At 40.8% G+C, this 24,907-nt stretch overlaps 1 protein-coding gene across 3 annotated transcripts in view; it reads right to left on the reverse strand.

The window, feature by feature from the left end:
- Positions 1-11,731: 11,731 nt before the first annotated feature.
- Positions 11,732-24,907, reverse strand: part of ahrr (aryl-hydrocarbon receptor repressor) — a 246,024-nt gene continuing 232,848 nt past the window's right edge. For 2 of the 3 annotated variants that reach the window (XM_033016767.1, XM_033016766.1), the window contains 3 exons: positions 19,815-19,921; positions 19,482-19,623; positions 11,732-15,501 (listed from right to left, as the gene is read on the reverse strand). In XM_033016767.1, coding sequence (XP_032872658.1) covers positions 14,274-15,501; positions 19,482-19,623; positions 19,815-19,921 — 1,477 coding nt within the window. In that variant the 3' untranslated portion in view covers positions 11,732-14,273. The remainder of the gene's footprint in view (positions 15,502-19,481; positions 19,624-19,814; positions 19,922-24,907) is intronic. The other variant, XR_004410989.1, reaches the window with a different exon arrangement.

Raw genomic sequence — 24,907 nt, forward strand, 5'->3', positions numbered from 1 at the left:
TTTTATTGTGAATTATTTGTGAATATTATTTGGACATTTAGGCTATTTAAAAATGTTAATCATTTATTAAGAAATGGATAGATGTTTAGATCTAGTAATTGAAGTCTGAAATTAGCTACAATTAGGTAACTAACTAATTATATGCTTTAATTTCAGGTCATCCAAGTAAGATTATTTTATATTTGTTTCAGAATGCTTCAATCTATGATAACTGAAAATTTCATTCAGTTCTCTTAATTTTTAAGAAAGTTATGGGCTTTTGACTGTTCACGATCACAACTTTTTTGTTATGTCCATAGAAAATCAATAGGGAACAAGATGCTCATTTCCGAGTATGAAAATGGCCATAACTTTTTAAATACTTGAGATATGAAAGTGAATTAGATGTCAAATTAAACTTATTTTTATGCTTTATCTGATGGGATAAATTACAGACTTGATTTTTAAAATCTCAAAATTTTGTAACATTGCTACATATAGCTGCTAAATTTGTATAAGATAATTACAAGCAGTTGAATAAGGGGTGGGACAGAGCCTTCTCCAGGGCAGCTCCCAGGCTCTGGAACTCCCTCCCCCAACTGATCCGCAATTCCGTGTCCCTCACCATCTTCCAGTCCCGCCTCAAGACCCATCTCTTCACCTCTGCCTATCCTTAGCCCCACGTCCCCTTCCCTTTTCCATCTGTGCTTGAATTGCCTCATATTGTGTTTTGAATTGAATTCTGTCTTTAATTTGTGTACTAGTCATGTCTCTACTATTTATTTCATTCCGCTTACATGTTTTTCCTCTACTTGCTAAATTTTTGTAAGGTGTCCTTGAGACTCTTGAAAGGCGCCCATAAATAAAATGTATTATTATTATTAATTAATAAGCTTTGGCATCTTCCTGCTCCTTTTCGGACACATACGATTTCATTTATTTATAGATATTGTTTATGACACTTTATAAATATTTTTGTTTTGTTTCTTGTATGCTGTTTCACACTTAGTTTTTATTCTTTTATTCTGTTCGAAATAAATAATAAAATAAAATAAAATAATAAGTTTAATTTGACACCTAATTCACTTTCATATCTTCAGTATTAAAAAAGGTAACTGAGGACAGTTTCGAGCAAAGATCCTAGCTCCTCTATAATCTTTGGTTTCGAGGACAGTCAGAAGCCCATAACTTTCTTAAAAATTAAGAGAACTGAAATAAATTTTCAGTTATTATAGATTGAAGCATTCTGAAACAAATATGAAACAATCTTACTTGGGTGATCTGAAATGAAAGCATATAATTAGTTACCTAATTGTAGCTAATTACAAAATTCAATTACTAGATCTAAACATCTATACATTTCTTAAGAAAAGGTTAACATTTTTAAATAGCCGAAGTGTCCAAAGAACATTCACACAAGAATTCACAATATAACATTATTTTTAAAACTCATTGTCATTAATTTATAGGCCAAATGGAAGGAATTTAGTGTTGAATTAAATTAATGGCCATTTTGCGAGTGGGTTTTTGTGGAACGCGATCGTTTGGAATGTTGCGGTTTGCGGTGAATTTAAACCCCATGTCGGCAGGAAAAACACTGCCGGATCGTATGGGGCCCAAATCACATTTTCGCAACGTGAAATTTTGACTAAAGCCATCCTAAGAAGCAAGTTTATATGTAAAAATAAACAACTTACCTTGCTTTGTCCCGTAAGTGAGATCCGTTCCGTTACCTGCGTTGATGGCGTTAGAAGTCGCATTTTATTTTACTCCAGCGCTGAAATTGTCCCGTGTTTTTTTTAAATTCCGAGAACGGCAGTTGGAATGAATTTTCAGCATTAGGTAGAAGTTCGAGAAAATATATCGTGTACAGGCAGGAGAAAACGGCATGTTAATCCCGCCCCCCTCTTCAAAGGCGCCAAAGTCGTGCACACGGCCAGTGGCAGAACTGCAGTGCCGCTGAAGGTAAGTTTTGAAACATACCTAAATAGTTCACCTTATATGATCTCTGATAGTTGCTTATCTTAGCAGACAGTGCAAGGTGAGGAACCCAGTGAATATCTGTGAAATTCATAAGTTCTGGGAGCAAAATTACGCCGTTCGGCCCATCAAGTCTATTGCCATTCAATCATGGCGGATTTATCTTTGCCTCAAAACGCCATTCTCCTGCCTTCTCCCCATAAACCCCTTTATCCTTTCTAATCAAGAATTTGCCCAATCTCCACCATTAAAATATCCATATCGCATCCAGTGAATTATTCGCTGTAATGAAGAGGAAATCAATGTATGCGCCTTCTCCCATGTCAACACTCCCAGCAATCAGTAAGAAGAATGGTCCTGACCAGAAATGTTGGCTGTCCATTCCCTTTTCAAATGCTGCCTGACACACTGAGTTCCTCCAACATTTTGTGTTTTGCTCATATTGAGACTCGTTGGATTCCTGGGCAGGAAATGACGTTTGCATGTCTAATAACAGATTATAAAAATGACTCTCTGTTTCAATCTCTATCATAAGAGATCATCAGGAGGACAAATGAAAATATTCAAGGTTATTTCTCAAAGATTCCTTGAAAAATGTGCAAGAATGTTCAGCATGGAAAAGATGCATTTCAGATACCACTGAGCATTGAGAGCACATGAATCATTGTGAAAATGGCAGAAGAGACACACTACCTCATAAACTACTCATCCAACTGTCCCGATAGGTACATTCGGTTCTTGCATTATCCTCATCAGCTACCTAATTCTTGCTCACAAACTATCTATAAAGTACCCAATTAAATGTGAATTTATAGAGGAAGATGTATGTCAAAGGGGTAGGCTGTATATGTCAAAGGGGTAAGCACAGTTGGTAAGTTTCTATGGAAATATGACGCTACTGCACTAGAAATAAGTATATTTTTATTAAGATTTGTGTATCCAAATTTATTTTAAGCATTTCTACACTTACAAGGAATAAACGCCCAGAACCAATTTGTTGGTCAAACTGGACTATGCCAATGTTTGTTCTTCAAATAGAACTCTTCAGCTTCCTCTTTCAACCTCGTCTATTGCATTTGGTACTCCCAATGTGGAATCCTGCACGTCTGCAAGACCAACTGAACACTAGGCTACCAATTTGCTGAACACTAGCATTCTATCTGTCAAGGCCTGCTGGAGCTCCACTTCGAATTCCAATACTGACCTTTCTGTCATTGACCTCCTCCATTTCCACAGTGAAGCCACATGCAAACTGGAAGAACAGCACTTCGTATTCTGCTTGGGTAGCCTTCAACCAAATGATATGTAAATTCTTGTGTCTACCTCCTCTCACCGCTCTATCGTTCAAAGTTTTATCCAACCTCTTTTCCAAAGTTTTTAACAGTGCTATTTGCATCAATTACATACCATGGAGCAGGTTCCACATCCTATGGACACACTGTGTACAATTAATAAATTAAGTTATAATATGTTTTTTAACGGACTTATGTCCTAAAAGCATTCAATGCTTTAGTTTACAAAATATTCAACTCCCATAACTGCCATTTACATCAACACTTTATCTAACAATGCACTGATATTTGCCTAGAAATTTGACTCCAAAGTGACTGTTTTGCAGGTGCTGATTGCCCCGATAGATAGGAAGTGTTCAATGTCACTATGATCTTGAGAATATGTTGCTCTGCAGAATAGCACAAATAAGAAAACGGGTTAGATCTTTATGAGGTTTAATGTACCATAAGCTTCAACACTGAGTTTCTCTCAAAGGCTGTATACAGGAAAATGTGATTTATATGCAGCATTATCACTAATGCCAAAAGTAGACCTACAGAGATTTGAATATGGTGGATCAGGATTTCTTTAAATGTCCTCATGGGATGTTAGTGTTTAAGAAAGAACTGCAGATGCTGGAAAAATTAAAGGTAGACAAAAATGCTGGAAAAACTTAGGGTGAGGCAGCATCTATGGAGCGACTCGAGACCCTTCTCCCGAAACGTCGCCTATTCCTTCGCTCCATAGATGCTGCCTTACCCGCTGAGTTTCTCCAGATTTTGTCTACCTTCATGGGATGTTAGCATCATTGATAGAGATAACATTTATTAGGCATGCCTATTTGTCCTTCAACTGAGGGGTTTTATGAGCATTAAAATAGTAATAAACTTCTTCCTGCTTCTTTGGGTGAGAGGGGGGGTGCAGGGTGCTTGAGCCAACTGATAAAACACAGTGAAAACCAAAGATCCTATAGCGAGCAAGATAGATCACTCGACGAAAAAGACGTCGTACGGTCATGGGCAGATTCATGGGTAATTTTCGGCCCCATTTCCGTAACCGGTTTCCGCCTCCGCACCAAACATCCCATCGCGGAGCAAAAATACTAGTGCGGAGATGGAAGCCGGTTACGGAAACATCCTCGTAAAAATAAAAGTTCTTTGGTAAAAATCTTCTCCTCATTTTCAGAATTATAATTGGATATGGATAATGTATAATGTGGATAAATGTGAGGTTATCCACTTTGGTGGCAAAAACAGGAAAGTAGACTGTTATCTGCATGGTGGCCGATTAGGAAAAGGGGAGATGCAACGAGACCTGGGTGTCATGGTACACCAGTCATTGAAAGTAGGCATGCAGGCAGTGATGAAAGCGAATGGTATGTTAGCATTCATAGCAAAAGGATTTGAGTATAGGAGCAGGGAGGTTCTACAGCAGTTGTACAGGGTCTTGGTGAGACCACACCTGGAGTATTGCATACAGTTTTGGTCTCCTAATCTGAAGAAGGACATTCTTGCCATAGAGGGAATACAGAGAAGGTTCACCAGACTGATTCCTGGGATGTCAGGACTTTCATATGAAGAAAGACTGGATAGACTCGGCTTGTACTCGCTAGAATTTAGAAGACTGAGGGGGGATCTTATAGAAACTTACAAAATTCTTAAGGGGTTGGACAGGCTAGATGCAGGAAGATTGTTCCCGATGTTGGGGAAGTCCAGAACAAGGGGTCACAGTTTAAGGATACAGGGGAAATCTTTTAGGACTGAGATGAGAAGAACATTTTTTACACAGAGAGTGGTAAATCTCTGGAATTCTCTGCCACAGAATGTAGTTGAGGCCAGTTCATTGGCTATATTTAAGAGGGAGTTAGATATGGTCCTTGTGGCTAAAGGGATCAGGGGGTATGGAGCGAAGGCAGGCACAGGATACTGAGTTGGATGATCAGCCATGATCATATTGAATGGCGGTGCAGGCTCGAAGGGCCGAATGGCCTACTCCTGCACCTATTTTCTATGTTTCTATGTTTCTATTAACACAAACTGTTCCCCCGCAACGTTGATTATACAGCGAGTCGGGTCGGGTCGGGTTACTGAAATGGATGAAAAAAAGGCCCACGTTCCACTCCGTTGTGTACTACACGGCAGCCCATTGCATTTAGAAGGAGTGGTCTATCTTGCTCTGCTATAGGATCTTTGGTGGAAACAGGAAGCCACTCCTAATTGAGAGGAGCAAACAAGAATATAGTTGTTTAAGAAGGAACTGCCGATGCTGGAAAATCGAAGGTACACAAAAAAGCTGGAGAAACTCAGCAGGTGCAGCAGCATCTATGGAGCGAAGGAAATAGGCAACGTTTCGGGCTGAAACCCTTCTTCAGAGTTGTGTTCGGAAACGGTATTGCACGGAGCATTGAACGAGATCTGTAGCAAAGACCCAACTGGCCTTGCTTCTCATTGCTAAGATTTGGGACTTCTGCCTAAGCCTGGAGAGGAACCCTACTCCAATGCAAGGGCTAGGACACATCGTACTGTGATACTGTGTAATGTGTAGGCACTAACAACATGGGTAGGACATACACAGTTTCTGCATGGTCAGTGTAAAGTGAGTTAGCATGAGTTAGTAATAAGTGAGTTAAAAATAACATAAGGATCAGATCACCATTTATGCTACTTTATAATGAGCACATAGGGTCTGTTCCACGTTCCATATTTTAGAAATGTAACTAGAGCACTAATCAAAGTATTACTGTACCTTGTAATATGCAAGTAGAAAGACACACTCCACCATCTGCCAAACAGCAGGCAGAACAGGATTAATCAACTGAATTTAAATTCCTCCACTGATATGGTGGAAATTGCACACATACCTCAGGATCTTTAGCATAGCATGGGGGTTTACTATGCCAGTGCCACCGTGTACTCTATACTGAGACCAAGCGGATCATTGTCATCCACTTCTCACTATCATGACTGCACCCTGCCTGGTCCCTTTCCTAATTTAAGCTACTGTTGGATAAAACAGTGGGATCCTGCTCCACTACTCAGTAAGATCCAGTTGCCAGCTTCAACATTTTTCAGCCCAATATAATGCAATATTGCAATCCAATAATTTATCTTACTTGGTCTTGAATGTCCTTTGTGATTCACCATCATTTTTCAGCTCTCTTTGGTCCAGAATCCTGAAGATTAAACATCATTAGCAAGGAATGTTCATAATGTTGCTTATTTCAAGACCTCCATAAGGGGGAGACATTCTCACAGTATTATCTCTCATTTACCAAATGAAAAGTAAAGGCAACTGCGGAATTATGGACGTGCTTCATCCCAATAACTATTCAATTGAATCTTCACTGCACTACCTCTATGGAAGTATCTCTTTCATGAAACGGGGAGACTAAAACTCTGCAAACTAACCTAGGTATAGTCTCATAGTTATGGTTATCACAAAATATTTATATTCTAATACCATCCCCATTTCCATGAAGACCAACATTCCCTTTGCCTTCAAAATACCTACTGCACTTAAGCACTAACATTTGGTATTTTCTTTATGAGGCCGCCCGTGCCTCATCTTTGACCAATATCAGTTTGTATCATTCCATAAGACTACTTTTTTTTTAATTGTTGGAGATATCTTTTGCCCAAAGACAAATTAATCTATAATCCAGCCTCAAACTTCAAGCAATGTCAAGGTTTACTGACCATTGAGGCAAATGGGAATTTTAAACCTTTGCCAACTGTCTTACCTATTCTTGACTCATGGGAGACAACAATTTTTTGAAGTGATGTAGGTGAAGTTGTGAGCTTGGGTGAAATGATGGGTATCAGCCCCTCCCGGTCCTCAGTTATCTGCTAGCTACCCACTGGAGAAATCTAGAAGCCATTCATTTTATAGCACCATCTTTACTGTGAACTGTCAATGGGAAGTATATATGCCATCTGCGCTAGGAATGTCTCGTAACCAAAGAATGCTGTTAGGAATGTACAGTTAAGTTTGTGGTTTATTCTGTGCATTCCATACATTGTGATGGTCTGGTCTCAGTCACGCTGTTGAGTTCATGTGCTTGATGGAACCCAGCCCTCGACCTCATAGCTTTAGAAAATGTGCGATCAATACCTAGTTACTGACACATGTCAGCAATCAAACCAAGAACAACATTCATTGAAGCCTGTCAACAGTTTGTCAACACTTCATCGTAACTGGGTACCATCGCGTAAGGAGACACATCAGGAAAAAAGTGAAATAAAATGTCCTACTCTAGAAACAACCTGGAAAATAGAGACAGAGAAGCAATGCTAGATATAGAGAATATATGACCACTAGAATCTAATTGGCAGATTGTGAACTGATCCAGCAGCCAACTGGAAAATTTATGATCGAATGCTGTATGGCCCGTTTCACCAGATGTAAGTTAGATATCAATAGAAGGAAGAGATTCCTCTTATTCCTCACACCCTTAGGGGGAGGTAAATCCCAAGCTATCTTGGAAAGCCTGCCAAGTACTTTGTCATAATGTCTTAGTAGAAGCTTTGACAGGTGATAAGCCTGAAATCATGAAAGTAGCTGTAAAAATCAAATTATTTAACTATTTGGCATCAGGTTTGAAACTTTCCCTTTATTTGGCACCTTTTGCTTCTCTCACAGTTGTGTATAATGATGTTGTCACATTTTCACAGCTGCCTTTCATCTTCGGATACTTTTCCACAGATGACAACTGTGAATATCTCTCTGAGCTCATGTGACTTCATGGATTTTGAAGCTATCTAATTAAAAGAATGAACCTTTATAATGAAGCTTTACATTTACGTCATGAAAATAACTAATTGTCTGTCCCGAGAGAGCTCTATTTTTGTTGTGCCCTTAAATGAGATGATTCCAATGTTCTAACCAAAATTATACCAAAATAAACAATGTGATCTAATACCATTAATTGGAAGGGAACATACATTAGATCAACACTATTCTGTGAGTTTATTTTGAACATCTATGACGCTTCATCAGTCATAAAGATGCACACAAATGTTTCTTCCAAACTGGACCATATGTTAACATTGAAATGTTTTTTTAATGTGAACTGTGGCTTGAATTATAACATATTGGCAAGGATGCATACTGGGTCAGAAGTGGCAAAACAGGTCAAGTAAAGTCTGAAGAAGGGTTTCGGCCCGAAACGTCGCCTATTTCCTTCGCTCCATAGATGCTGCTGCACCCGCTGAGTTTCCCCAGCAATTTTGTGTACCTTCAAGTAAAGTCTAGTTAATTATTAAATCTAGAATAAAAAGTTAAAACTGAATAAATCGTTTCACCATCAATGAGTTTACTTAATAAAGTATATAGAAGCATAGAAACATAGAAATTAGGTGCAGGAGTAGGCCATTCGGCCCTTCGAGCCTGTACCGCCATTCAATATGATCATGGCTGATCATCCAACTCAGTATCCCGTATCTGCCTTCTCTCCATATCTCTATTATGGGTGAGTCGTAATCATAGAGTCATACAGCAAGGCAGGGCCTTCAGCCCAACTTGTTCATGCCGATCCAGACGCCCATCCATGCAAGTCGCACCTGCTTGCATTCGGCCAAATGAATATAAAAACAGGGATCTAATGCTGAGGCTTTATAAGGCATCGGTCAATTTGCATTTGAAGTATTGTGAGCAGGTTTGGGCCCCATATCTGAGGAAGGATGTGCTGGCATTGGAGAGGATCCAGAGGAGGTTTAAAAGAATGATCCCAGGAATGGGTGGGTTAACATATGATGAGCGTTTGACGGCACTGGGCCTGTACTCGCTGGAGTTTAGAAGGATGAAGGGGACGTCATTGAAACTTACTGAACAGTGAAAGGGATGGATGGAGTGAATGTGAAGAGCATGTTTCCACCAGTGGGAGAGACTCGGACCAGAGGTCATAGCCTCAGAATAAATGGACGTACCTACAGAAAGGAGATGAGGAGGAATTTATTTAGTCAGAGGGTGGTGAATCTGTGGGATTCATTACCATAGACGGGTGTGGAGGCCAAGTCAATGGATATTTTTTAAGGCAGAGATTGACAGATTCTTGTAGGAAGGGTGTCAAGGGTTATGGGAGAAGGCAGGAGAATGGGGTTGAAAGGGAAAGATAAATCAGCCATGACTGAATGGCGAAGTAGACTTGATACTCTGTATCAGTAGACAATAGATTTGCAAGGACTGTGATGGCCAATACAACAGCACTGTTTTGAAGAATGAGGGCACGTTTTATTCTTATGATTTATTTTTGTTGTATGCGGGCATGTGTTAATTGCATTGACAGTAAGAAGAAATTACAACGGTTTTGATAAAATATGTACATTTTTTTTATTGCAGGTAGTCTTTTAAACTACAAATTTCAATGTTTTATAGTTATAAAATAATAATTAATACACTTCAAAATGGCAAAACATGTAGAATCCTTCACTCTAGATTTGAAAAGAAATTTATGGATTGAAAAGCTCAAAGTTTAATGTGTTTTTCTTGTTAAGTCCACATTATCAGAAAAAAAAATTAAGGCAAATGTTCTTTGCTTAATTCTATGTAAGGAAATACTGAAAATAACATTGTAAACTAAAATGTTCCAAATATTATTTTCATAGGAAACTATCTTCAGGACCTTCTGAAAAAGAATGCTTGTATCATTCTTTAATTTTCATACTTAAAAGTATAAATTTGCATAAGTGTTTTGTCATTTTTAATTCTTTAAATCCACATTTATAATGGGAATTGCTGAGTCATGATGGATGGGGGAGTATAAACATGATAAGTTAACATAGGAAATGGAAAAAATATATTTGCACTTCTTTCACTCTCTTAGGGAGTTTCAAAGTGCCGAACAGCAGATAGAATATTTTTGAGCTGTTGTCACTGTTCTAGTGTGAGATGTGCAAGCATCTCGACATTGTAGGCTTTCACAGCCCACAATAAAAAAATAATTAGATCAGAGATTTTATCAATAATGTCTAAAGAATATTATTGACCAGGGTCAACTTTCCTTGATGTATTTTGAAGTAACTTCAAAGGACCTTTTTTTTCCCATCTGAATGCACAGAGTAGGATTTGATTTAACACAGACCATTTCATTTAAAGATATAGGTCTCCTAATTCACTATAAAAATGTCATATCAACAGAAAGTATGACAATGCTTCTTATATTGCCCCTGACACACCCAGAAACTGCCATTCAACTCAACTCATCTCTACTTCAAACTGAGTGGAACTGAACATCAATTATTCTTCAGAAAAAACTTGCAATGGACCTGGTACATCCACTACAATTAATCTGCAAAGTAATAACAGCTGGTGCATTTTAGTGCAAAAATACAGCACATTAAAAAAGGGAAGAGGGGAGATGGCATCCCACAGAAGTTCAAATCACAAGGTCTATGACCTAGCAAACATCTCTTTCCACACAGTAGGCATTTTAATGAAGTGTTCTTTAAGGCACATAATTGAATCAGTGACCATGTAACAGTCCGTACTTGACCTGCAAGTGCTCCTTTCAATGAATTCTCCCCAACACCATTTTCTCTGTAGAAAGCAAACAATAGAATAGCACAAGGATATTATATATGTGTTGAGACTAAAAAATGCTGTTACATAAACATTTTCTATACATTAATGTGGTTACACATAGTTACAAGAAAAGAGCAGCAACATTGACAGCATACTCATCAGTCAATTCACAAATCAAAAGTCATTCTTAACATTTAATTTATTTAATACTAGAAGCTGCAGATGGGATAAAAATGAATCTTTTTTTTATTGTGATGGAAAATTGTTGAACGAAGCAAACCCAAGGAATGGAGAAAATGCATTGAGAAAATAAAGCAGGAAAATGATGGCCCAAATTCTGCAGTTACCAATGAAGTAATAGAATATACCCCAGACCTCAAAAAGGCCTTGTGATCTCTAAGGCATGGACAAAAGACAATAGGTGCAGGAGTAGGCCATTCGGCCCTTCGAGCCGAGCCGATCGATACCTTCAATATGATCATGGCTGATCATCCTCAATCAGTACCCCGTTCCTGCCTTCTCCCCATATCCCCTGACTCCGCTATTTTTAAGAGCCCTATCTAGCTCTCTCTTGAAAGCATCCAGAGAACCTGCCTCCACCACCCTTTGAGGCAGAGAATTCCACAGACTCTCTGTGAGAAAAAGTGTTTCCTCGTCTCCGTTCTAAATGGCTTACTCCTTATTCTTAAACTGTGGCCCCTGGTTGTGGACTCCCCCAACATCGGGAAGATGTTTCCTGCCTCTTGCGTGGCCAACCCCTTAACAATCTCATTTATATAATTTACAAACATCAGTTTCTACCAGTAGTCATGATGTCTTCAAACCTGCAGATTCCAAATTCTCAAAAATAACACACCAGGAAGAAAAAACAACAAATCTTTTAAACATTCAGCAGAGTGCAAAATAAAGATTGGAATGTTAAAGTAAAAGCTACAATATAATAAATATTAAAAATTATAAAGCACACCATATTTTGATTTTATTTCCTGAGGAAATTACAATCCACATGTAGAAAGGGTGGGGTTTTTTTTGTGTGGCCAAATAACATAGTGAGTATTATCATGCTATGTACTGCTCATTTAGATATCATGCAAAGAACGCTTAAGAACACAACAATGTCAGAGATAGAAATTGAAGTAGGGTACCAAGCCTGATCCTCCATAAAAGGTCATCAAATCATAGCTGATCCTCTACCTCGTCCTTGTTAACACACACCTTGGTTTTCAGGATGAAACGAGTTTATAAGAATCGGATGCTTTTGCCAATTCATTTAATTTTCTTTGTTTCCAGTCGATAAAGCTGCTCAAAGCTCCAGCTTTGGAAGGCTAAATTGTGAACCTCCAGATTTCTACGTGAAATCCCATACCCTTAATTTCAAAGTACAATCGCTAATAACACCAGTGGCTTTGCAATTATTACAGATGGAGAAACCTGGGCCTACATTAATTATTGTGGGGAAGTCGTATTGAAATACCATGGTGGGATTTTCAACTTGAATTTTAAAAATGTACCATTTTACTGTGAAATGTTACTTAAAAATAAAATCCCAACCTTAATATTGCCTCAATATTTATTGTTAAAAAAATACTGACATTCTTATATGTGTGTTATCATGGTTATATATTTAGAAAATGGCACTAGCATACTAATCAGTTGACAGAATGTTGTATTTCTATCTTATGCTGGTGTTCAAAAAGGTTAATGGGCTTATTTTCTCTTGTGAAGTTTTACATTCGTTGATATATGTTGCTTAGAAAAAACACATCATCTTCCTGGGAGAATACAAAGTGCCATTAATATGCAAGTTGTTGCTGCAATTGTTACATAGGAAAAGACATATGTTGTACATATACATGGGACTTAGATCCCACTGATAAAGGTGCCATTCATAGAAATATAGAAAATAGGTGCAGGAATTACCATTCGGCCCTATGTGCCAGCACGGCTGATCATCCAAAATCAGTACCCCGTTCTGGCTTTTTCCCCATATCCCTTGATTCCCTTAGCCCTAAGAGCTAAATCTAACTCTAACTCGCTCTTGAAAATTCATGAACCATCCTAGGTGCTTTCAGAGGTGATGAACAACCTAATAGTTTGCATTGCCATTTTCAGAATGGTATTAAGAGTAACACATATTACTGTGAGACCAGGACCACAATAAGACCAGAATAGGGAATGACAGTAAGTCTTTTCTCTTAAAATGCATTAAAGAACCAGATGAATGTTTATGACAATGATGACCATTTCCTGATCACCATAGCTGCAAATTTGCATTCAGGCACTCAGATTACTACTTAAACAATAAAGTTACTGTACCTATGACAGTTGGACACTGTGGTGTGACAGTTGGACAGTTGGACACAATGTAAATCCAATACACGTCTGTACCACCTCCACAAGCTGTTCTATGCAATAGACATGGCAAGAACTTGTATTTGATTAGTGGAGAAAATTATCCCAAGGCAACATAACTAATTTATTTCATTCCATTGGAAAGAATGTGAAGCTTTCTGCATACTGTGTAGTCCGGACCACCTGTAAATTCTAACAACATTAACAATCAAATGTAAATCAGAGGACTAAACAAAACACCAGGTGAGATGCTGAGTCAAGTAGATTCCAGGTACAATTCCTGATCTGTGCAGGACTTGCTGAGCAGTACAGTTATACAGCGTAGAAGGAGGCCCCTCTGCGCAATTTGTCCATGCCGACCAACATGCCCCGTCCACACCAGTTCCACCTGCCTGTGTATGGCCCATATCCTTTCTAAACCTATCCTATCCATGTATCTGTCCAAATGTTTTATTAAATGTTGTGATAGTACCAAGCATCATACAAGAATGAAATGTAGCCACCCTCTCCAGTCTGGAAATCTATGTTCCGGGTTAGATTAGATTAGGCATGACTGCAAAAACATAACAGTGGTTCAGTTTGTTAACAGTACAGACCACCAAGCGTGGATTTTGGAGAGCACTGAGCTTCTGCCTCAAGGACAAAAGCAGGAACTCCGTGGAAAAGAATAAAAATTAATTAAATCTCCTCAGTTGCTAGACCACTTGAACATAATGCATCTTTTAACTTGACCAGGTTATATTCTATTTTCAGAGGCGGCTGTTTCTTCAAAAGTTCTGTTCCGTAGATCTGGAATTCCCTCCCTATTTTTTTTCTGCCCCGCTATCTCTTTTTTAAAACCTTTCTCTTAGCCCAAGCATTGATCACCTGCTCAAACATGTGGTTCAATGTTGAATGTTCCTGCAAACATTTCTGTGATTTCTATCAATGTGAGGTGAGTTCTTGTTCTTCTGACAGCATCTTCCTCAAACAAGGCTGGCTATAAAAAGCTGAATGTTTTTCATGTGCCCAAGATTGAACTTTCATATGTAATATTGTCTTAACCAATTTGTCATAAAATTCTCTCATAAAATCCGCAAACTAAACAACGGGGCGACATATCAGAACGTTAGGATTTTGAGCCAAGCATTTTTGAAAAATCCACAACAGTTTCTTCTGTTTTCAATAAAAAATTACAAATACGCATTTTGTGTAATCTTATGAGTCAGTTGATTGATCAAACAGTGGGGCATATTTTTCTGCAGGCCTGCCTGTACGTTGTGCGGATTGCCACAAGACCAAGGAGGAGAGGGTGAGGGCTCTTGTTTAATGACAGTATGGATGAGATCATGGCATTTGAACTGCAGTGGTACTTTGTATTCCACCTGGCCTGGGCCCTTATCCTGGATACTATGGCATGGAAATGCATGTGTTTGCAAATAGTCTGTTTGCTGATCACTGTGAGAACAGTGGGAATGGGTGTCTTTCTGTGAACTGAAGTGAACCATGTCCATTCCTTGGTTGGAAGGCCTGTTGTGATTGCAACCACTGCCCCCCAGCCACAGGCCACTGCCCCTGGCTGTGCTGGCTCCACAGAGTGGAGATGGCAGGTGAGCTTTCAGTTTCTCACAGGGTGATATTTGTTCCAATGTGTTGGGATCGCAATTTAATTGTGGCTGTCTTGGGAAGCTCGCCACCATCTTTTTTCCAATTTCGTTGTCAACCCACAGGTGACTTGAGGATTCCACAGTCCCACCTAGTCCATTGTGCAGCTCCACATTATACTCGCTTTTGACTTGCACTCCTTGGAACATTTCCGCATTGTTACAATACTCCGTGGGAAGCTCCTTCAACCTATGACTAATGGGATTGCCCAGTGCTGTAACATCTTCTGATTTGCAGCTTTCGATTGGGTAACTCTCTAGATCAGTGGAGTGCAAGTCAAACAGTTGGCTCTGCTGCACCTTCTCTCCGACAGCCCGGATGTTCTGCATTACGTTTTGAAAGTTGGAGGTTAGTGTGTTATCCCTGAGCTGAGGCTCGGTTAGCGATCTATTTCTACCACAGAAGCCTTTAGCCACTCGGGCAGGATCATTATTTATTCTCCCCACTGGTCTCAGGGGACCGTGCAGATTTGATGGGCCTCTACTGTATTCTGATACCCATAAATCATCTGCAATGGGAACCTTTGCAGGTCTGGTAAATGATGTGCAAAAATTGAGTGGCTCATTATGGCTGACACCACCTTCATTTCTTGCATATTTCTCCTCTCTTCCTTCTTTTGCTGGTGGCTGCTCGTAGAGTTGTTTTAGTTGCAAAGATATATCGCTACAGTTGTTGTACACATATCCATTGGCGTTGCCTGTTTGGTGAGTTCCCAACTGGTTCCTGAGATGCTCTTCCTTAGATCTGTCTGTCTCCCTGTGGGAAATCAAAACCATTAATTAAACACACACACAACATGCTGCTGCGCTGTTAACAGCATTTCAAATACAGTCCCCCAATGCTTTAAATATTTGCTTTTAAAACATGCATTCATTAACACTGGCTAAAAGTGAGATGGTCACATCCAAAAGATGCAGAAAATAGATGGTTGATAACCAGGAATGGAAAAGGCAGTAATGAGAGGACAAGCTATATGCAGGAAAGGACAAGCTAGATGCAGGAAAAATGTTCCCAATGTTGAGCGAGTCCAGAACCAGGGGCCACAGTCTTAGAATAAAGGGGAGGCCATTTAAGACTGAGGTGAGAAAAAAACTTCACCCAGAGAGTTGTGAATTTGTGGAATTCCCTGCCACAGAGGGCAGAGGAGGCCAAATCACTGGATGGATTTAAGAGAGAGTTAGATAGAGCTCTAGGGGCTGGTGGAATCAAGGGATATGGGGAGAAGGCAGACACGGGTTATTGATTGGGGACAATCAGCCATGATCACAATGAATGGTGGTGCTGGCTCAAGGGGCCGAATGGCCTCCTCCTGCACCTATTTTCTATGTTTCTATGAGAAAGACATTTCCCTTGAAGACAAAACTCATTTGGATACCTTTAAAGGGTGGGAGATATGACTGTTTAGAAGCAGCAGCACCAGTCAGCTCTGTGACAGCAAGACTGGCTTGGAGGCACTAAATGAAGTCAAACAGATCAATTGTGATAGAAGACTTGTAAGTTAGAGGGACAGATAAAAGATTTTGTGGCTTCAAACAGGACTCCAGGATGGTGTGTTGCCTTGGCATCTCCAGGATGTCTTGGAGTGGCTGCAAAACATTCTCAGGGGGCGTGGTGAGCATCCAGAGGTTGTTGTTCAGTTTGACACAAATGACATAGGTATGAAGAGGGATGAGGTTCTGCAGAGGGAGGTGGGCAAAACGTTTAAATAACTGGACCGCAAGTGTTGTAATCCTTGGAATACTCCCAGTGCTATGTGCTAGTGAGAGTAGGAATAGGAGGAGAGGCCAGATGAATGCATGACTAAGTAGATGGTGACAGGACTAAGATTCAGATTTTTGGACCTCTGGGATCTCTTCCAGGGCAGAGGTGACATGCATAAGAACAAAGGATAAGGGGGAAATCCTTTAAAACCGAGATGAGAAGAACTTTTTTCACACAGAGAGTGGTGAATCTCTGGAACTCCCTGCCACAGAGGGTAGTCGAGGCCAGTTCATTGGCTCTATTTAAGAGGGAGTTAGATGTGGCCCTTGTGGCTAAGGGGATCAGAGGGTATGGAGAGAAGGCAGGTACGGGATACTGAGTTGGATGATCAGCCATGATCATATTGAATGGCGGTGCAGGCTCGAAGGGCCGAATGGCCTACTCCTGCACCTAATTTCTATGTTTCTATGTTTCTAATGGGTTGCACCTAAACAGGAGTCTCTGAAAATGGTGTCATAGGATAGTAAAGAGAGCTTTTTGTATGTTGGCCTTCATCAGTCAGGAATTTAAGTATAGATATTGGAACATTATGTTGGTGAAACCGTACTTGGAGTATTGTGTTCTGTATTGGTTACCATACTATAGGAAAGATGCCAGTAAGCTGGAAAAAGTGCAGAGAATATTTAAAAGGATGTTGCCAGGACTCGTGGTCCTGAGCTATAGGGAGAGGTTGTGTAAGCCAGATATTTATAGCTTGGAGTGCAGGAAACTGAGGGGCATCTCATAGAGGTGTATAAAATTATGAGTGGTATAGATAGGGTGAATGCATATAGTATTTTTCCTATGGCAGCAGAATCAAGAACTAGAGGGCATGGGTTTATCGTAAGGGGAAAGATTTAATAGGAACCTGAGGAGCAACTTTTTCACACAGCGAGTGGTGGGTATATGGAACGAGCTGCTAGAGGAAGTAGTTGAGGCAGGGACAATACCAACAATTAAAAGGCATTTGATTAAGTACACGGATAGGAAAGGTTTGGAAGGATGCGGGCCAAACACTGACAAATGGGAGGGTCTCGACCCAAAACATCACCCATTCCTTCTCTCCAGAGATGCTGCCAGTCCCACTGAGTTACTCTAGCTTTTTGTGTCTATCTACGGACAAATGGGACTAGCTTAGATGGAACATCTCGGTCAGCATAGATAGGTTGAGCTGTATGACACGATTACTCTAAAACATCCACATCAATTAACCATTATTTATTAACAGCAGTTTCAGAGATGCTTGTCAGTGCAACAACACACAAGTATAAATAAATCAGGAGAATATAATTAATGTTGAATTACATGAATACTTAAACCCAGCTAAACCCATTCTAGGTAGGGTATGGTTACAACAATAATGACACCACCTTTAATAGAACTAACATATTCCAGGGTAATCGAAGAAGCTTTGTACACGCTAGAATTTAGAAGATTGAGGGGGGATCTTATAGAAACTTACAAAATTCTTAAGTGGTTGGACAGGCTAGATGCGGGAAGATTGCTCTCGATGTTGGGGAAGTCCAGAACAAGGGGTCACAGTTTAAGGATAAGGGGGAAGTCTTTTAGGACCGAGATGAGAAAAAGAAATTTCACACAGAGAGTGGTGAATCTCTGGAATTCACTGCCACAGAAGGTAGTTGACGCCAGTTCATTGGCTATATTTAAGAGAGAGTTAGATGTGGCCCTTGTGGCTAAAGGGATCAGGGGGTATGGAGAGAAGGCAGGTACAGGATACTGAGTTGGATGATCAGCCATGATCATATTGAATGGCGGTGCAGGCTCGAAGGGCCGAATGGCCTACTCCTGCACCTATTTTCTATGTTTCTATTATGAAAAATATCTGTGGTTGAACTGCACAAGGAGATTTAAAGCGCATGGCTTGATCAGAAGGGTAGGCTTAAAGGAGCATAAAGACTCAAGTCATACAGCTGAGAAACAGGCCCTTCAGCTCATCAGGTCCAAAGCAACCATCAAACACCCATTACTCTTAACCCAAACGAATACGATTTTATTCTCCACACTTTCCCATCCACATCCACAAATTCTACTACACAACTGCTCAATGAAGGCAATTTACAGAGGTCAATGAACCTTCCAATCTACGTCTTTGGCATGTGGTAGGAATCTGAAACACCTGGAGGAGCAACACACAGTTACAAAGAGAATGTGCAAACTGCACACAGGCAGCACCCACAGGTCAGGATTGAACCCAGATCGCTGTAAGAGTGAGGCTGTAGTTCTGCTATAGTACTAGTATAATTGTGCCAGAAAAGGCCTAACTACAAAGAAAAACGATTCATAGAGGCCTAACTACAAAGAAAAACAAAGAAGACTAATCAGTCTCTTAGCTAGTAGCTGCTTTTTGGGGAAACTGACACTGTTCTTCGGATGCTGTTGTTGAAGGCCGGTACAATGATGAGAAATGGAAGGGAACCAAGAGTTGATTGTGGTTGTGGGAAGAAAAGCCATTGCTGGTGATTCATTGGCATTGGCTGGATAGATAAGAATGTAGTCCTATCTACATGTAAAACGGAGCTGAGGTATTTGAGGAAGATGGGGTGGTCAACCAAATTAAAGATCTCAAACTGGTTCTGAAGGCTGAGTTTCTCCAGCATTTTTGTGTACCTTGGTTCTGAAGGCTACCTTCTCCACATTGATAACTGCCCTTGATTAGACAATATTGTGACAATGGTGGAAATTTGATTGGAAGGATCCAAAAATAGAGACAGAGGGTAAAATACAGGCAAGTTTGAGAAGCTGTAACTGGTCGCAGATTGCAGCATGTAAGTCCACAATTGTGCAAAAACCCAAGAACTAAAGATATATCCCGAGAACATTGTTCCAAGCAATAGAGCCACCATATCATCAAATTTCTGACCTTTTACGAATTATTTTAACTGCTTTACTTCAAAGACAACATATAGTAGATTTAGTGAGATGTCACAAATGAAGAACAATTCTAATAGAAATACTGTTAAAAATAGATAACTTACTTGGGGTCCTCTCGAGGCACTGTGGCATATTCTGTAGACTTGTTTTTATAGGGCAGATGTCCGTTAGCTTGGAACCAAACCCACTGGCCTTCTTTAGTGAGCACCCTGAAGACGGTGAGGCCATTTTCTCCAGTATTCATCACTGTGGCAATATGAACATTTTTTAAACAAACATGATCTCTTTCATTCCATTTAGCATTCCTGCATATAATCACTATGAATCATCATAAACATATTTTAATAAGGTGCTTGAAGAGATATTCTGGTCAATGAGGTAGGTTTTAGGGCATGCTTTTTCGGAGGATAGTCGGGAAGATCTAAGAACAAACTTACTTCGGATTTGATTCTCTGCACGGTACAGTACATCCGTAAAGTGGAGGCAATTGCAACTCGATCTTGTTCGGTGCTCTGCATCTGACCATCCCGCAATTGCTTTGCTCCTGAGTACATCACAAAGGACAGAATTTAACTTAGACTTATGTAGTTTTCTGCATTGAACACAGTTCAATGTTCACAGTTCAGTTCTGAGCATTGCTCTTCAGCACCCCTAGTGTGGCTTGACATTTTTAACTTGGTTTAAATCGATAAAAGCCAAGAAAAATATCACTGAAAGTACATCTCAAAAATCAGCTTTATTTTCACCGATTACACTCTGTGCTAAGAATATCAAACCCAGAATTCATACTGTCTTTCATTTTGCGTTCAAAATACTGTACGTGCCTTTCAAAATACTCATATAATACTCTGACCAGTCCTGATTGTTTATGACATGCTAATAATTAGAGGCAAGATCATGGGGTAAGAGACAAGAAAAGAATAGGCTGAGTGAATATTGGATAAAATCAGAAAACTATGTGTAATTATATGAAAGATAATGAAGATTTAGTCTTATTTAGATAAAGCCTGGACTGGCTTCCAATTTAAATTTAGTTGGTCTTTATTAAATTTGTAAGTCGAAGTATTTTAATAGCTGCATTTGTTCAATACGGGAAAATATTTCATTTTACCATGATAACACTGAAAAAGAAATCCCCATGTCAGAACCAAAAATAGAACAATGAAATGAAAATAAGAATGGATTACATGGGCTGAAATAATTGATGAAGATAATTTGATTGAGTTGACAGAAGCTTCCCATTTTTGATGGGAAGTTCGGAATTAGCCAACGTAACCTTAAAATCTGTGCTCAGCTGTTCATGGCACACTTTTTAGACACGCAATAATGAAAATCTGGAGCTTTCTCCCTAGGAAAATGCGGAGCAATGTGGTATTAAAAGTTGGAAAGGTGAGGTTCAACTAATGAAGACCATTAAAGCTCACAGTACCACGGCAGGTAGATAGAGTTAAAGAGTAGCTCAAATGTCATTTAAATAAAAGGTAGAGAAGGCTGGAAGCAGAGGAAATTTGCACTGCGGCCTGGGTTCTGTGGCCCTTGGCCTATTAAATGATACATGGGGAATTTGAAGTCCTGACTTCATAGAAACATAGAAAATAGGTGCAGGAGTAGGCCATTCGGCCCTTCAAGCCTGCACCAGCCATTCAATATGATCATGGCTGATCATCCAACTCAGTATCCTGTACCTGCCTTCTCTCCATACCCCCTGATCCCTTTAGCCACAAGGACCACATCTAACTCCCTCTTAAATATAGCCAATGAACTGGCCTCAACTACCTTCTGTGGCAGAGAGTTCCAGAGATTCACCACTCTCTGTGTGAAAAATGTTTTTCTCATCTCGGTCCTAAAGGATTTCCCCTCTATCCTTAAGCTGTGACCCCTTGTCCTGGACTTCCCCAACAACGGGAACAATCTTCCTGCATCTAGCCTGTCCAACCCCTTAAGAATTTTGTAAGTTTCTATAAGATCCCCCCTCAATCTCCTAAATTCTAGCGAGTGCAAGCCGAGTCTATCCAGTCTTTCTTCGTATGAAAGTCCTGACATCCCAGGAATCAGTCTGGTGAACCTTCTCTGCACTCCCTCTATGGCAATAATGTCCTTCCTCAGATTTGGAGACCAAAAGTGTACATAATACTCCAGGTGAGGTCTCACCAAGACCCTGTACAACTGCAGTAGAACCTCCCTGCTCCTATACTCAAATCCTTTTGCTATGAATGCTAACATACCATTCGCTTTCTTCACTGCCTGCTGCACCTGCATGCCTACTTTCAATGACTGGTGTACCATGACACCCAGGTCTCGTTGCATCTCCCCTTTTCCTAATCATGGATGCAGACTTTCCAAGATAAGAGGCAGGAAACATGTTCCCGGTGTTGGGGGAGTCCAGAACCAGGGGCCACAGTTTAAGAATAAGGGGTAAGCCATTTAGAATGGAGATAAGGAAACACTTTTTCTCACAGAGAGTTGTAAGTGTGGAATTCTCTGCCTCAGAGGGCAGTGGAGGCAGGTTCTCTGGACACTTTCAAGAGAGAGCTAGATAGGGCTCTTAAAGATAGCGGAGTCAGGGGATATGGGGAGAAGGCAGGAATGGGGTACTGATTGGCGATGATCAGCCATGATCACACTGAATGACGGTGTTGGCTCGAAGGGCCGAATGTCCTACTCCTGCACCTATTGTCTATTGTCTATTATAAGTGCTTTTAGCATGTTTCAGGCTGAGGTATTGTGGCTGTTTGGTCTGGATGATAAAAAGTGTGAATGGGCACAGCAGTTCCACTGACCAATAGCACTTGCTGATCCTTAACACACCAACAATCACTGTCTCCAAATGATCTTCAGCTCCTTAGCTCCATGTGACGAGGAGTCAATTCCTCCAGTCTTGGACCATCTGTGAGATTCAGCTATTTCCATTTCATTTGAGCCATTACATCTTTCCTTGTGCACAGTTTCTTCAAACCTGATATGCGAAGCTAACCCCTAACTTCTTGTGTAAGATACTCTGGGAGGTCAGGCTCACTAAATAAACGAAGGCCTAAAACAATTCACTGGATGTTCAGTGAGTAGCCATGCCACATTAAACTCCAGTAGACTTACATATCCTGCATTCACAGAGCACACTTTAATAACATGGACCCTGTTGTGTATTTGGTGCTGGAAACGGACTTTAAATAATACTCGGACACGGGAGTAAACTAACGAGCGACTTTATTTCAGGACGCCATGAAGGGTCTCTCTTACGCATGCGTCAATTGCGCAAGACCTTAAATATGTTAATCATAATTCATACACAACACTCCTCCCCCTTTAACTTGGAGGCAGGTAACACAATTCCACCTTCACGGTATATGCTCTTTACCTAAAATATAATTGACTAATACAGTTCCAAAATTGTAGTCATCTTACAATATATCCTCATAACCGTAAGAATCATACCTAAACTTAGCACTTATAATTTTACATTCCACCCATCTTCCTTAAACCAAATACATTACACCTTGCTCTATGTGATATCATTTATAAAGAACAAAATCCTCAAATCTTTTGGGTGTTCTTTTTGTCCTATCAGACCTGCGTCTCTGTGCCTGTGTCGGACTTTGCCCGCTATCTGAGACATCAGGCTCTGGTTGTGATGATGTATTATCACTCGGGGTTAGAGGTTCCCCGCTCTCTGAATTTCCTTCAGGATCTACACCAGCTGATGGAAGTGGACAAAACTATCAGCGGTTCCTCGCTTGGTTGATCCCCTTCTCTTGGCTGAACGCTGGCGTGCTCGTCACCGTTTGGCCAGTACGCTCTTATTTGATCGACATGACGACACATGACTCTTCCCTCACTCAACTTTACATTGTACATGACTTCACTGATGACTTCTTCTAACATCCCATAAAGCCAAGTAGGGCCTGAAGTGACCATGATATGATAATTCACTTCAAAGAATCATTCCTTGCTTCCTCGATCTGCTGCCTGTTTCATTGAAGCTTGCTTCTTTCGGACAGCTTTGCTAAGATCGGGTTGCAGACTGTCAAATTTAGTCCGGATCTTTCGTCTGAACATCAGTTCACTGGGTGACTTTCCAGTCGTTTCTTGAGGCGTGACTCTGTACGTCAACAAGAACCTCAGGAGCGTTAGTTCCAGGTCCGATCCTTTCCCTTTTTTCACACCTGCTTTCAATGTCTGTACACGTCTTTCGGCTAGTCCGTTGCTGGACGGGTGTTTGGGTGATGTTTGGATTTCAGAATCAGACCAGAATTAGAATCAGATTTTATTTGCCAAGTATGTTTTGCAACATACGAGGAATTGCACTGGCCAGGTCAGTCATACAATTACAAGCAACAGACTCAAAAACATATTTTAACATGAACATCCACCACAGTGACTCCTACACATTCCTCACTGTGATGGAAGGCGAAATAAAGTTCAAGCCTTCCTTGTGTTCTTCCTCAGTCGGGGGCCTCGAGCCGTTCTTGGCTCCCGTAGCCGGCGGCGTTCGGGCCCTCTGCGTCGAGGCGTTCAGCTCCTGCATCGGGGAGTTGTCAGCTCCCCCACACCGGGCGATCGAACCTCGCGTCGGGGCTGGTCGAACCTTCTGCGGCGTTGGAGATCCCGACTAGCCTCCCCCGAGACTGCAAGCCCTTGATGGTAAGTCCACAGGCCGTGGTGGGAGCGATCCCAGACAAGGGATCCCCCCCGCGGTGGGGCTCACGACAGTTCGAGGAGGCCTCCAGCTCCAGCGATGGAAGGCCGCAGAGCCCGGAGAATGTGACCCGAAAAATTGATCACATCTCCGGGAAGGTAGGAGCTGAAAAAAAAGTTTCACCCGATCCCCTCCCCCCTCCCCCACAAACCGAAGTACAGTAAAACAAACTTTTAACAAACGCTAAAAATAACAAAAAGATGAAAAAAAGAACAGACTGCCGGCAGGGCTGCCATCTCCCCATATGTAGTTGCTGCTGCTGAGGAAGCTGGCAAATTCTTCAGACACAAACTGCGTACCGTTGTCTGTGACCACCGTTTCCGGTAACCCATGAGTTGCAAACAACCGTCTGAGGGCAATCACTGTTGCTGCTGATGTTGCGTGTTTCACCCGAATGGCTTCAATCCATTTGCCACAATCAGCAAATTCTCCTCGTCCAGGCTGGCATAGTCACAGTTTCTCAGGAAACTCCCATGGATGGATCTGGGCTGCCACCGGACTATGTTGACTATGTTGACAGCTTGGACAACTTCTCACTTGTTGTTCCAACTCTTTGTTAATTCCTGGCCACCAGACGTATGATCTTGGCAATGCCTTCATTTTTACGAGGCCAGGGTGCGTGCTATGAAGTTCTTCAAGGATTCTAGTCCTCATCTCCAGATTATCTGGGATGACCACTCGTGATCCCTACAGGATTATGTCATCCTCCACTGACAGCTCTTCTTTCTTGCTGGCAAAGGGCTTTACTTCCTCTAGAAGATTCCTTGCACTTGGCCACCCTTCCATGATGTGGTTCCTCACCTTTGAGAGAACTCTGTCCTTCTTGGTGGCTCTCTT

The sequence above is a fragment of the Amblyraja radiata genome, chromosome 2 (assembly GCF_010909765.2).
Source record: "Amblyraja radiata isolate CabotCenter1 chromosome 2, sAmbRad1.1.pri, whole genome shotgun sequence".
Taxonomy (NCBI): domain Eukaryota; kingdom Metazoa; phylum Chordata; class Chondrichthyes; order Rajiformes; family Rajidae; genus Amblyraja; species Amblyraja radiata.